Consider the following 14,723-nt stretch of genomic DNA (forward strand, 5'->3'; position numbering starts at 1 on the left):
TACTTTTTCACGGTCAGAGTAGCCTGAATGTTATAGATGAATTCTTGCTCTTCTAACAAATGAAAGAATCTTAAAATTATACACACACTCGTACTCTCAACCTCTCTCTCTCTCTCTCTCTCTCTCTCTCTCTCTCACACACACACACACACACACACACACACACACACACACACACTGCTATTGCCACCTCTGTGTCAATGAAGCCAAAATGAAATTTAGCAGATTTTAAGTGTTTTCTTTATTTGAAGAAATTGCATGTGAAGCCATTGAAAAGGATAAAAAGCAGATTAAGAAAACCCAGGAATTCGGGAAACATGAAATCTGAAACCATAAGATGGTGCACGTTCTTCTTTAGTTTCAGGACATCCAAGGAGCCTGAGGGGTTCTCTGAAGCCACTGCCTCTTAATAATGACAGTCTAGAAATTTAAACGTGACATTGTTGGTGAGCACGTCAGAGAGCCAGGGTGCCTGAGCTAGAAGGCCCCGTGGGTTCACGGGACTATAGCCCTTAGTCCAGCCGTCCCTGCTGGAGAAGGAGCTGGCTGCGGGGCACAGTCCCCTGGGGCCAGATGCCCTCTGGGAGTCCATTCTCCCCAGATAACTGGTAATTTTCCAGGTAGACACTTAGGTCACACAAAAAAATCACTTGGAAATTTCTGAAAGTAAAGGCCATGCTCTTCAGAGAACACTGATTTTCTCAAAATGGGAAGAGGCGTCCTTCAAGGATCAGTGCATTCTCACCACCTTTTGGAATACCCGGTCTTTCCTTGATCTTATCAAACTCAGTGTCAGGGACACACTGTAACTGAGGGGTGGCGGGGGAGGGGAGATGGGCTCTCTTGGGACTGGCGCTGGGGCAGGACCTGTCACTCGTGGTCACGGGAGAGAACTGCGGGGTCCACGAGAGAAGAAGCCACATCTGCTTCACTCTGGGTCCCTCTCACTATGCCCAGCACAGCACGTGGCATTCAAAGCACCCAAAATAGTGACACCACCCCACTGTGCTGGGACCTGGGGGTGCGGCTGAGAAAGGGATGCTTTCTGCAACCATCCAAAAGCCACAGTGGGAAGGCTGGAGGGCTTAACTTATTAAAAAGACGCTGTCGTTGTTGAGAACATTCTGGAATTGCCTTTTGAGCTGGTTCACAATAAAGGTGGCTTCCTACACGAGGACACTTTTTCCTGAACTGGTCACCCACTGGGTCCAGGGGCCTGGCCGGGATGGCATCAGGCATCCTGCCCAGCCTAGGACCTCCTCTGCTCCAGCTCCCACTGCCCTCGAGAACCATCCTTGTTCAGGAACTGGACATTACCTTGCACGGAGAGCGGGAAGAAGCACCAGGGCACTTGGGGGATGGTGTCGGAGAAGCAGCACTTCCTAGAGGCGCACTCCTCGGGGCTGATGCCTGGGTAGCCGCAGTTCTTGCGCGCTGAGACCTCCATGACACACTCCTCCGACTCTGCCGCGTGCCACCGGATTTGGGGACGACAAGGGGACTCAGTTAGGCCAGCTAGCTAACCAGACATGTCCATTCCATCCTCCCAGGGGAGCGCCGCTGGGCTCACAGGCTCGGGGTAGCATGAGGGGCTTCTGAGACTGTCACCCCTGGGCTAAGAGTGGGCGCCAGCAGGTGGGCACCCCTTCCTCCTGATGCCAAAAGTCAGAATGTCTGGAGGGAAGATATTCTCACCTCCCTGGACTTGACATTGCTCTGTAAAGCGGGGTGGCCCACCGTACCTCCTGTGGGGACCCTTTAAGGATGTAAAGCATTAGACCAAAGAATTGAAACCCAGCGATGCTTCCACTACTGGGAGAGGCCTGGCTACAACCAACCAACAGCCAGCCCTCGGGCCCGTTTCCCCCGGAGCCCGGGAGCCTCTGACCGGCAGCCTCGGGGGCTGTGGGCGGGAGGCCAGGGTACTCAGTTCTGCACACACGGATCAGCTTCGCACACAGACTTTTTTGTGTGCACGCTTTGGAGTCGGGGACTTTCTAAACTGATAATGTGCAGAGGCGCAAAACTCACTCTCAAAAGGTAACTCAAGAAGACTTAAGTGAATTTCTTGACATTGAGGGTCTGTTTGCAGCTGTGTTAATAATGCCCTGATCTTAATGCCTCATGGCCCTTAGAAGCTTCTCAGGAGCCACAGCGAAGAGGGGCCTCAGAATTGTTTTTTCTTCAAATACTGTAAAACGGATTCCAACAAGGCTCCCCTTGGGGTCCAGTGTGGACATAGGGGTGGGCGCACGTTTCCCCTTCCCTGGGGCTGGCCCAGGTGGTGTTGGAGCCCTAAGAAGCCAGGTCCCGGGCTGCCACCCGGGGCACAGGAGGAGGTCCCAGCTCTCCTGGACGTTACCTTGCTTGGGGAGGGGCTTGAAACACCAGGGGACCCCGGGGATGCTGGAGTCGAAGCAGCAGCTGGCGGAGAAGCACTGGTCGCTGGAGATGCCCGGGAAGCCGCAGTTCAACCTGTTCTTGGTGCTCACGCGTGAGCATTGGCAGGGATCTGCGGAGAGGCCCTGGCTCAGCCAGCCCCCCACACCTGCCCCCAGCCCCCGGGCGCGTCCGGGACCCCCCAGCAGTGCCACTCCCACCCTGGGAAAGGCCGTCTTATCTTGATCGTATTTGAACCAGCCAGTGTCCCTCAGAGGAACTGACAGGGCTTAGCTGAAAGGGTTTTCTTAGTTTAAAAATAAAACCTTCTGGCAAGAGAGTGGACAGATGCACTCAGGCCCAGGTCGGGATGAAAGTGGGCAAGGCCGGACCCCCAGGAGCCCTTAGTGGGCCTCCCACCCAGCCTCTCCCGGAGCCCCCGCCCACCTGAGCCTGAGACCATCCTACTGATCCTGAAGGGGGTCCCCCTGGGAGGTCTCACCCCCCTCCAGTGCCCCCCTGCTGCCCTTCCTGAGTGGCGGGGAAGCGGGGGGACGCACACAGGAGCTGGCTGTGTGGCTAGCATCCCAAACCTCAGGACACCTTCCCACCTGCTTCCCTTCTCAAGTTAACTCATCCCCTGCGTTTTCTCTCTGAGGGAAACTAACATGAACAGAGACACCCCGAGGGGCAGAAAACAAGGACCTCTCACGCCCTCCCTGCGCTCGGGGCCCTAGAGGCCTCCCCAGGCTCGCTGGTCCGAATGGTCCCCACGGCCCCTCGAGGACATGAGCCCTCGCTTACCAGGTTTCTGGGCCCCCCCCAGGGCACACAGCCCTAGCAGAAGGAGCGCAGCCAGGAGCCGGGTGCAGCGGAGCCCCATGCCCATGATCGGCTGCACCCTAGGGCCGCCGGAAGAGTGCACGCTCCCCACTGCAGGGGGTTGTTTTATAAGCTTCTCTGTTTGCTCAGTAAGCAAGATAACCCCCTCTCTCCCCGTGGCACTGACACTTTGGAACCTTTGTTAGGAGAAGGAGCTGAGGTAGCTTGGCTGAAGTGCCAAGTGGTGACAGAGCAGGTCTCCGGGCTCCCCGGGCACAGCCGGGCTCCCCCCGACCCAGGCAGGGAGCCAGGTCATGCCAGGATGCCAACATGGAAGACGGGCCACGTGCACGTGTGGCGCTGTGTACTCACAGGGTCCCACCCAGGAAGGGAGAAGTCATGTATTTCTCCTGATAAAGTACTTGGCTACCACAGGAATTTTAAAATATTGGGTCCAAGGCTACTGGGGGAAATGACCGGGCCAGCCGCGGACAGAGAGAAGACCCCTCCTCCAGGAATGGGAGGGTCTCCGAGGAAGGCAGGAGACCCTCCTTCAGGGCTGCAGACCCCTCTCTCAGCCCCTGTCTGTATCTCCTTGTCTCTGTTTTGGGGAGGGGGCTGCTGCTCTTCGTGGAGATGAAGCTGTCCAGGTAAACGGAACGGCCCCAGATGAGTGTAGAAGTAACAAGTTCGTTTCAGCAAAGCCCGAAGTGTGCCATGTTTTTCTTCCATGGGAACTGTCTGTGTTGCCTAAAAGATGGTACCTGTAAGCCAGCCTATGCCCAGGATAAGATGCTCCGGGGAAGACTCTGTGCATGGGACCCAAAGAGAGAAAAGAGAAGTGGAGATGAGACACACAACACAGAAGGGGAATGTGGAGGAAAGAGAGGATCGTAAACTCCCTACTCTGGGGGACTTCCAGGAGCCACCAATCTGTACAGCACGGCTTGAGCAGCCAGGAACCCAGAGATGCGTGGAATCGGAAACCCTGGGTCCTCAGGGTCTGGAGGGCTCAGGGCTTCTGCCAGCTCCAGCTCCAGCCGCCCCAGACCCCTGCCTATTCCCCCACTGAGCAACCACCATGACTCTATCTTTGCAAACCTTGAGAAAGTCACCTTTCCCCACTGCGTCCCTGTCACTCTTAGTCACCACCAAGACATAGGGCCCCAAGTCCTCCCTCTTCCCCCAGATTCTCACCTCCACTTTCTTCTTGCTTCCTCCCCCTTGGCCCGACTTCCCACTGCACCCTCCTGGCCCTTCCGGGATTCCCACCAAAACCGCCTGACCCATGCCAAAGAGACAGCTTATCAGCCCCATGGTCTCTGACCTGCTCTGGCCCTAACGGAAGCCTGCATCTTCCCTGCGATGTTCCTCTTGCATGCATCTCAGGTGGAGGTGCTCAGGCCCCCATCCAGGGCACCATCCGCCCACACGGTATTTTAGTGCTTTTAGAAAAAGGCACATTTTCTTCAAGACAAGTTACTTCCACTGTGGGGAAGTCATTACGTTAGATACAACGTCTACAGTATGAGTGGCACCCACCTGAACGTGGAGCTCTGTGCACGGCACAACCTCTAAGCTGCGTTGGGTGCCTGTGCTCCCATCACGTGGGCTCAGGCTGGGGGCTGGACATTGACCTTGAGCCCCAGTGTCACCATGCTCCTCGGAATCGCAGCTGTGACTGTACCACCTTCAAGGCTCCTGCCCCACCGTCATCGGCTGACTGTCAACCTGCTCCTCGTTAAGGGTTTGGCACCGCGTTCGCTGTGTCCCTTGTCACACCAAGATGTGTGACGTCCTGGGCGGCTTCAGCACTCCAGGGACATCTCACCCAAAGCCACAGGAGCTCAGGTTTTCATTTCCTCCTCATCTCTGGGAACTTCCATCCCTCCTCCACTCTGCCACCCCTCCCATGACCACACTCAGAACCCGTACTCCACCTCTGAAAGAGGACATGCAAATGTCCTTTCTGATCAGCATGTCTAAGCTTCTACTGCTTCCTTGTTACTCCTAAACCCTCCAGTCCCTTAACCCCTCGGCTTCCCCTCTGAGCACTGTACCGTCTGCGTCTCCCCCTCCCCTCCTTCTCCAGCCTGGTTCCCATGGTCCCCACTCCACCTGCTCCCCCCCGTCTTATCACCCCCAGGAGTACCCATCTGTTGACCATCTCCAGGCCCTCCCACCCCACCTGCTGCGCTAGCTGGTGCTGCCACAGGAGCGCCCAGTCTCAGACCCATCCCGCGCCTAGTGGAATTGCAATTCTTCTTTGTAGTGATGTTACCTATCAGTTCTCACAGGAAACAGAAGCCAAATGGGGGGTCCCTTAGAGGTCACCCATGTCAGTCTACTTCTGATTATTATGGAGGTACTGGTACCAGACACTTCCTCCTGCTATAAGTAACTCTAAACCTATGTGGAATAACCGTTTACAGATCCTGAGCAACAGGCTGTGTGGGACAGAAAGGGAAGCAGTGTGGAGAGGCCCAAGGTCACCTGGTTTTCTGTCTAGAAACACAGTCTGGCCACAGAGCATCAGAGGCTTATGGGGCTGAGGGACAGAGGGTGGAATCAGAGGCCACGGGGGGATGGGTTTCCAGGGTGGGGGTCGGAGGAGAGGGACACCTGAAACAGGGCTGGGGACTCCCTGGGGTTTAGTCAGATGCTAAGCCGCCACACACAAAAGGCCAGGAAGAAACAGCTCCCAGGAAGGAACACACACCAAGGAGACAGGGCTGTCAGCAGCCTGATTCACATGAGTTCTGGCCAGCCACAGGGGAAGGCTTGTTGGCTGTCCAAGCACTGAGTAGGGACATAGAATGACCATGCCATGTCTTAGTCAGCTTGGGTGGCCATAACGAAATACCACAGGGAGATGGGTTAAACAACCGACATTGGTTTCTCACAGTTCTGGTGGCTGGAAATTCATTATCAGGGTGGCTGCAGGGTAGGGTTCTGGTGAGGGCTCTCTCTTCCTGGCTTGCAGATGGTGGCCTTCTCAATGTGTGCTCACCTGGTGGAGAAAGGGTAAGTTCCCTGTTGTCTCTTTCTATAAGACCACTAACCCCATCATGGGGGAATCCATCCTCATGACCTCTTCCAACCCTAATTACCTCCCAAAGTCCCTACCTCCTAATAGCATCACATTGGGGGGTATGGCTTCCACATATGAATGGGGGGGGCACAAACATTCAGTCCATAACATGCCATAAGAGTAGGCTTGATCTTGTTCTAGAGTAAAGCCATACCCCTTCTAACAAAACTTTAAAACAAGTCCTAAAAGATCAAGTTAATCTGTAAGTAAAGTGACTGCCTAACAGAATGAAACTCAGCATTTTGTTAAGGAAGACAACAAAATCCAGACACATGACATAGCATTCATAATGTTCAACACAAACTCAAAACTTACTAGGTGTGTGAAGAAGCAGGACCTTAAGCACTGGAAATAACAGAGAATAGAAACAGACCAGATACTGCATTAAAATGTTCAACTACTTAAAGAGAAATATAACAAGGGAACACATTTTAAAATCTGCATAGAGAAATGGAAACTAAAAATGAACCAGGTGGAAATTCTAGGCATGAAAACTACAATATCTGAAATGAAAAATTCTAATTAGATTAGATACTTTAGAAGAAATCGCTGATTTATTTGAAGTCAGTGCAGTACAAGCTCTCCAAACTGGGACATAGAGAGAAAGAGGGCTGAAATAAAAAGGAACAGAACCTCAGTGACCCATGAGACAGTGTCAGCAGACCAACACATATGTAATTAGTGTACCAGTAGGAGGGGAAGAAATATTGGGGCAAGAAAAAGGATTTGAAAAAATAATGGCCAAATTTTTTGTAAATTTGCTGACAAATATATACTCATATATCCTAGAAGCTCAATGAATGCCAAGCAAGATAAAGAAAACCACATAAAGGCACAGCATGATCAAATTGTTGAAAATCAGTAATTTTAAAATGTTTTTACAGCAACTGGCAGAAAGACACACTGAATTACAGGGGAGCATATTAAGAATGACAAGTGAGTAGGAGATTGGCTCAAGATGGCGGAGTAGAAGGATGTGCTCTCACTCCCTTTTGCAAGAACACTGGAATCACTGCTAATCACTGCTAAACAATCATTGACAGGAAAACACTGGCACTCACCAAAAAATATACCCCACATCCAAAGACAAATGAAGGGTCACAATGAGATGGTAGGAGGGGCGCAATCACAATAAAATCAAATCCCATAACTGATGGGTGGGTGACTCACAAACTGGAGAACACTTATACCACAGAAGTCAACCCAATGGAGTGAAGGTTCTGAGCCCCACGTCAGGCTTCCGAACCTGGGGGTCGGGCAATGGGAGGAGGAATTCCTAGAGAATCAGACTTTGAAAGCTGGCAGGATTTGACTGCAGGACATCGACAGGACTGGGGGAAACAGAGACTCCACTCTTGGAGGGCACACAAAAAGTAGTGTGCGCATCGGGACCCAGGGGAAGGAGCAGTGATCCCATAGGAGATTGAACCAGACCTACCTGCTAGTGTTGGAGGGTCTCCTGCAGAGGCGGGGGGTGGCTCTGTCTCACCATGAGGACAAGGACAAGGACACTGGCAGCAGAAGTTCTGGGAAGTTGGTTACTCCTTGGTGTAAGCCCTCCCAGAGTCTGTCATTAGCCCCACCAAAGAGCCCAGGAAGACTCCAGTGTTCAGTCACCTCAGGCCAAACAACCAACAAGGAGGGGACCCAGCCCCACCCATCAGCAGACAAGCAGATTAAAGTTTTACTGAGCTCTGCCCACCAGAGCAACACCCAGCTCTACCCACCACCAGTCCCTCCCATCAGGAAATTTACACAAACCTCTTAGATAGCCTCATCCACCAGAGGGCAGACAGCAGAAGCAAGAAGAACTACAATCCTGCATCCTGTGAAACAAAAGCCACATTCACAGAAAGACAGACAAAATGAAAATGCAGAGAGCTACATACCAGATGAAGGAACAAGATAAAACCCCAGAAAAACAACTAAATGAAGTGAAGATAGGCAACCTTCTGGAAACAGAATTCAGAATAATGATAGTGAAGATGATCCAGGACCTCAGAAAATGAATAGAGGCAAAGATTGAGAAGATGCAAGAAATGTTCAACAAAGAACTAGAAGAATTAAAGAACAAACAAACAGAGATGAACAGTACAATAACTGAAATGAAAACTACACTAGAAGGAATCAATAACAGAATAACTGAGGCAAAAGAACAGATAAGTGACCTGGAAGACAGAATGGTGGAATTCACTGCTGTGGAACAGAATAAAGAAAAAAGAATGAAAAGAAATGAAGACAGACTAAGACTAAGAGACCTCTGGGGCAACATTAAACACAACAACATTCGCATTATAGGGGTCCCAGAAGGAGAAGAGAGAGAGAAAGGAACAGAGAAAATATTTGAAGAGATTATAGCTGAAAACTTCCCTAACCTGGGAAAGGAAATAGCCACCCAAGTCCAAGAAGCACAGTGAGTCCCATACAGGATAAACCCAAGGAGAAACACGCCAAGACACATAGTAATCAAATTGGCAAAAATTAAAAACAAAGAATAATTATAGAAAGCATCAAGGGAAAAATGACAAATAACATACAAGGGAACTCCCATAAGGTTAACAGCTGATTTCTCAGCAGAAACTCTAGAAGCCAGAAGGGAGTGGCATGATATACTTAAAGTGATGAAATGGAAGAACCTACAACCAAGATTACTCTACCTGACAAGGATCTCATTTAGATTCGATGGAGAAATCAAAAGCTTTACAGACAAGCAAAAGCTAAGCGAATTCAGCACCACCAAACCAGCTCTATAACAAAGGCTAAAGGAACTTGTCTAAGTGGGAAACACAAGAGAAGAAAAGGACCTACAAAAACAAACCCAAAACAATTAAGAAAATGATCATAGGAACATACATATAGATAATTACCTTAAACGTGAATGGATTAAATGCTCCAACCAAAAGACACAGGCTTGCTGAATGGATACAAAAACAAGACCCATATATATGCTGTCTACAAGAGACCCACTTCAGACCTAGGGACACATACAGACTGAAAGTGAGGGGATGGAAAAAGATATTCCATGCAAATGAAAATCAAAAGAAAGCTGGAGTAGCAATTCTCATATCAAATAAAATAGACTTTAAAATAAAGAATGTTACAAGAGACAAGGACGGACACTAAATAATGATCAAGGGATCAATCCAAGAAGAAGATATAACAATTATATATGCACCCAACATAGGAGCGCCTCAATACATAAGGCAACTGCTAACAGCTATAAAAGAGGAAATCAACAGTAACACAATAATAGTGGGGGACTTTAACACCTCACTGACACCAATGGACAGATCAGCCAAACAGAAAATTAATAAGGAAATACAAGCTTTAAATGAGACAATAGACCAGATAGAGTTAATTGATATCTATATGACATTCCATCCAAAAACAGCAGATTACACTTTCTTCTTGAGTGCGCACGGAACATTCTCCAGGATAGATCACATCTTCAGTCACAAATCAAGCTCAGTAAATTTAAGAAAATTGCAATCATATCTAGCATCTTTTCTGACCACAATGCTTTGAGATTAGAAATCAATTACTGGGAAAAAATGTAAAAAACACAAACACATGGAGGCTAAACAATACATTACTAGATAACCAAGAGATCACTGAAGAAACCAAAGAGGAAATCAAAAAATACCTAGAGACAAATGATAATGAAAACCAGACAATCCAAAACCTATGCAATGTGGCAAAACAGTTCTAAGAGGGAAGTTTATAGCTATACAAGCCTACCTCAAGAAACAAGAAAAATCTCAAGTAAACAATCTAACCTTACACCTAAAGGAACTAGAGAAAGAAGAACAAACAAAACCCAAAGTTAGCAGAAGGAAAGAAATCATAAAGATCAGAGCAAAAATAAATGAAATAGAAACAAAGAAAACAATAGCAAAGATCAATAAAACTAAAAGCTGGTTCTTTGAGAAGATAAACAACATTGATAAACCATTAGCCAGACTCATCAAGAAAAAGAGGGAGAGGACTCAAATCAATAAAATTAGAAATGAAAAAGGAGAAGTAACAACAGACACTGCAGAAATACAAAGGATCCTGAGAGATTACTACAAGCAACTCTATGCCAATAAAATGGACAACCTGGAATAAATGGGCAAACTTTTAGAAAGGTACAGCCTTCCAAGAATGAACAAGGAAGAAATAGAAAACATGAACAGACCAATCACAAGCACTGAAATTGAAACTGTGATTTAAAATCTTCCAGAAAACAAACAAACAAACAAAATCTTCCAAAAAACAAAAGTCCAGAACCTGATGGCTTCTCAGGTGAATTCTATCAAACATTTAGAGAAGAGCTAACACCCATCCTTCTCAAAGTCTTCCAAAAAATTGCAGAGGAAGGAACCCTCCCAAACTCATTCTATGACACCACCATCACCCTGATACCAGAACCAAATATACTACAAAAAAAAATTACAGACCATTATCACTGATGAATATAGATGTAAAAAATCCTCAACAAAATACTAGCAAACAGAATCTAACAACACATTAAAAGCATCATACACCATGATCAAGTGGGATTTATCCCATATATGCAAGGAATCTTCAGTATACGCAAATCAATCAATATGATACACCATATTAACAAATTGAAGAATAAAAACCATATGATCATCTCAATAGATGCAGAAAAAGCTTTTGACAAAATTCAACACTCATTTATGATAAAACCTCTCCAGAAAATAGACATATAGGGAATTTACCTCAACATAATAAAGGCCATATATGACCAACCCACAGCAAACATCATTCTCAATGGTGAAAAACTGAAACCATTTCCACCAAGATCAGGAACAAGACAAGGATGTCCACTCTCGCCACTATTATTCAACGTAGTTTTGGAAGTCCTAGCCACGGCAATCAGAGAAGAAAAAGAAATAAAAGGAATACAAACTGGAAAAGAAGAATTAAAACTGTTACTGTTTGCAGATGACATGATACTATACATAGAGAATCCTAAAGATGCCACCAGAAAACTACTAGAGCTAAGTAATGAATTTGGTAAAGTTGCAGGATACAAAATACACAGAAATCACTTGCATTCCTATACAGTAATGATGATAAATCTGAATGAGAAATTAAGGAAACACTCTCATTTACCATTGCAACAAAAAGAATAAAATACCTAGGAATAAACCTACCTAGGAGACAAAAGACCTGTATGCAGAAAATTATAAGACACTGATGAAAGAAATTAAAGATGATACAAACAGATGGAGAGATATACCATGTTCTTGGATTGGAAGAATCAATATTGTGAAAATGACTATACTACCCAAAGCAATCTACAGATTCAATGCAATCCATATCAAATTACCAATGGCATTTTTTACAGAACTAGAGCAAAAAATCTTAAAATTTGTATGGAGATACAAAAGACCCTGAATATCCAAAGTGGTCTTGAAGGAAAAACACAGAGGTGGAGGAATCAGACTCCCTGACTTCAGACTATACTACAAAGCAACAGTAATCAAGACAATATGGTACTGGCACAAAAATAGAAATACAGATCAATGGAACAGGATAGAAAGCCCAGAGATAAACCCACAAACCTATGATCAACTAATCTATGACAAAGGAGGCAAGGATATACAATGGAGAAAAGACAGTCTCTTCAGTAAGTGGTGCTGGGAAAACTGGACAGCTACATGTAAAAGAATGAAATTAGAACACTCCCTAACACCCTACACAAAAATAAACTCAAAATGGATTAAAGACCTCAATGTAAGGCCAAACACTCTAAAACTCTTAGAGGAAAACATAGGATGAACACTCTTTGACATAAATCACAGCAAGATCTTTTTTGATCCACCTCCTAGAGTAATGGAAATAAAAACAAAAATAAACGAATGGGACCTAATGAAACTTAAAAACTTTTGCACAGCAAAGGAAACCATAAACAAGATGAAAAGACCACCCTCAGAATGGGAGAAAATATTTGCAAACGAATCAATGGACAAAGGATTAATCTCCAAAATATATAAATAGCTCGTGCAGCTCAATATTAAAAAAAACAAACAACCCAATCCAAAAATGGGCAGAAGACCTAAATAGACATTTCTCCAAAGAAAACATACAGATGGCCAAGAAGCACATGAAAAGCTGCTCAACATCACTAATTATTAGGGAAATGCAAATCAAAACTACAATGAGGTGTCACCTCACAGCAGTTCGAATGGGCATCATCAGAAAATCTACAAGGAACAAATGCTGGAGAGGGCATGGAGAAAAAGGAACACTCTTGCACTGTTGGTGGGAACGTAAATTGATACAGCCACTGTGGAGAACAGTATGGAGGTTCTTTAAACAACTAAAAATAGAATTACCATATGACCCAGCAATCCCACTACTGGGCATATACCCTGAGAAAACCATAATTGAAAAAGACACATGCACCCCAATGTTCATTGCAGCACTATTTACAATAGCCAGGTCATGGAAGCAACCTAAATGCCCATCAACAGACGAATGGATAAAGAAGATGTGGTTCATATGTACAATGGAATATTACTCAGCCATAAAAAGAAACGAAATTGAGTTATTTGTAGAGACATGGATGGATCTAGAGACCGTCATACAGAGTGAAGTAAGTCAGAAAGAGAAAAACTAATATCGTCTATTAACGCATATATGTGGAACCTAGAAAAATGGTACAGATGAACTGGTTTGCAGGGCAGAAATTGAGACACAAATGTAGAGAACAAACGTATGGACACCAAGGGGGGAAAGCGGGGGTGGGGGTGGGGGTGTGATGAATTGGGAGATTGGGATTGACATGTATACACTGATGTGTATAAAATGGATGACTAATAAGAACCTGCTGTATAAAAAAATTAATTAAATTTAAAAAATTTTTAAAATGTCAGTTCAAGGTTTGGATGGAAACATACTTAAAATATATTTTAGAAAAACTGATATTATAAAAAAGTTATTAAAAATATTGTATTGGAAAAAGAAAAGAATGACAAGTGACCTCTCATCTGAAACCGTGCAATCTGGAAGGCAATGGAACAACGATATTAAAGTGCTAAAGGAGAAAATCTGTCAAGTCAGAATTCTATACTCAAGGAAAATGTCCTTATTTTATTTTTTAGAGTAAGTCTAGATTCACAGCAGAATTGAGCAGAAGGTACAGAGATTTCAAAATACTTTTTTAGACAAGCAAAGGCTGTAAGAATCTGTCACTTGCCAACCTCTCCTCCAAGGAATCTAAAATTGGTTCTTCAGGCTGAAGCTGTGGTTGTCCCTTGACGCAGGGCGGTGCTGCCACCACTTCCCACCCGGCTGGATTTATTCAGTTATGGCAGCGTTTGGGCCTCTGTCAGCATCTGTGTTTACAGCCCAGTCTAGTCTCATGATTTCTCCCTTGGCTTGCTACAACTGTTTCCTAAATAATCTCTCAGCCAGAGTTTTGTCCTCATCTAGACAAAAGTCTGGTGCCTTGATTACCTTTATAAAGTGACAATCAGTACATGTCACTCCCCTGGCACTCCCTCACACCTCCCAGCCTGAAGCGTGCGTGAAAAGACCTTTTATGAGCTGGTCCCCACATACCCACCCCCCAGCCCCGCGCTCTTCTATTGCCGGGTCTCCTTCATAACCTAAGCCTCTTGCCCTCTGACACACCCTGGCCTCTGACACTTTGTTTGCATGTCCTCCTCTCTCTGCAGTGCTCTTCCTCCACTCTTGGCCTCGCTCACCCCTGTCCACCCTTCAGCTCTTGACTCAGGATCCACTTCTTCCAGGAAGGCCTCCTTCACTTCCCCTGAGAGAAGACAGGGCCCTTCACCCCTCCCCCAAGCATCCTTTGTTCACCTGATTCACAACACTTAGCCACACCTGCATTTTAAGTGGAGTTTTATGTTTCTGGTTCCTTTATTAATTGTTCCAAAGGTAACAGCTAAATCTGCAGGCCAACTTTGTCCCAGGTGATATTCTAAGGATTTCACGTGCTGTACGTCATTTAATTCTTACAACAATCCAAATGAAGGGCTGAACCTATCACCCCCAGTTTATAGTGTATACGGAAAAATAGTTTCCCCAAACAACACGGAAAGTAAGTGCAGGGTGGCATCCAGAGCCGGACCTATGCCTCCTTTATTTTGAATCCCTAGAACCAAAGCCAGCATCTGCACAAACTAGACCTACTTAGTGAGGTGGTGTGGGGTGGAAAAATGGGTAAGTGACACCCAGAAGGTGAGGAAGAGGAGTCTGCCTCCTAATGTCACCCATTCGCCCAAATTTCCTTATGGAATTCATAAAATAATACCTAGGCCTGGATATATGCAAATAAGTAAGGCAAGCCTCTTCTCATCTCTGGATTAATTTCCTCATCTGTGAAATGAGAGCTGGAATCAGAGTTTATCAAATGATCTCCAAGGTCTCACATGCCTGGTGAACCCTCACTCGG

The 14,723-nt window shown here is 46.2% G+C and overlaps 1 protein-coding gene across 1 annotated transcript; it reads right to left on the reverse strand.

Annotated features, from left to right (window-relative positions):
- Positions 1-228: 228 nt before the first annotated feature.
- Positions 229-4,996, reverse strand: TFF2 (trefoil factor 2). The gene is made up of 4 exons (XM_049710294.1): positions 3,184-4,996; positions 2,363-2,512; positions 1,318-1,464; positions 229-420 (listed from the first exon to the last, which is right to left on the reverse strand). The coding sequence occupies exons 1-4, from the start codon at positions 3,266-3,268 to the stop codon at positions 407-409; spliced, it is 396 nt and encodes a 131-aa protein (XP_049566251.1). The 5' UTR covers positions 3,269-4,996; the 3' UTR covers positions 229-406.
- Between the last annotated feature and the right edge of the window lie 9,727 nt (positions 4,997-14,723).

This window comes from Orcinus orca, chromosome 5 (assembly GCF_937001465.1).
Source record: "Orcinus orca chromosome 5, mOrcOrc1.1, whole genome shotgun sequence".
NCBI lineage: Eukaryota > Metazoa > Chordata > Mammalia > Artiodactyla > Delphinidae > Orcinus > Orcinus orca.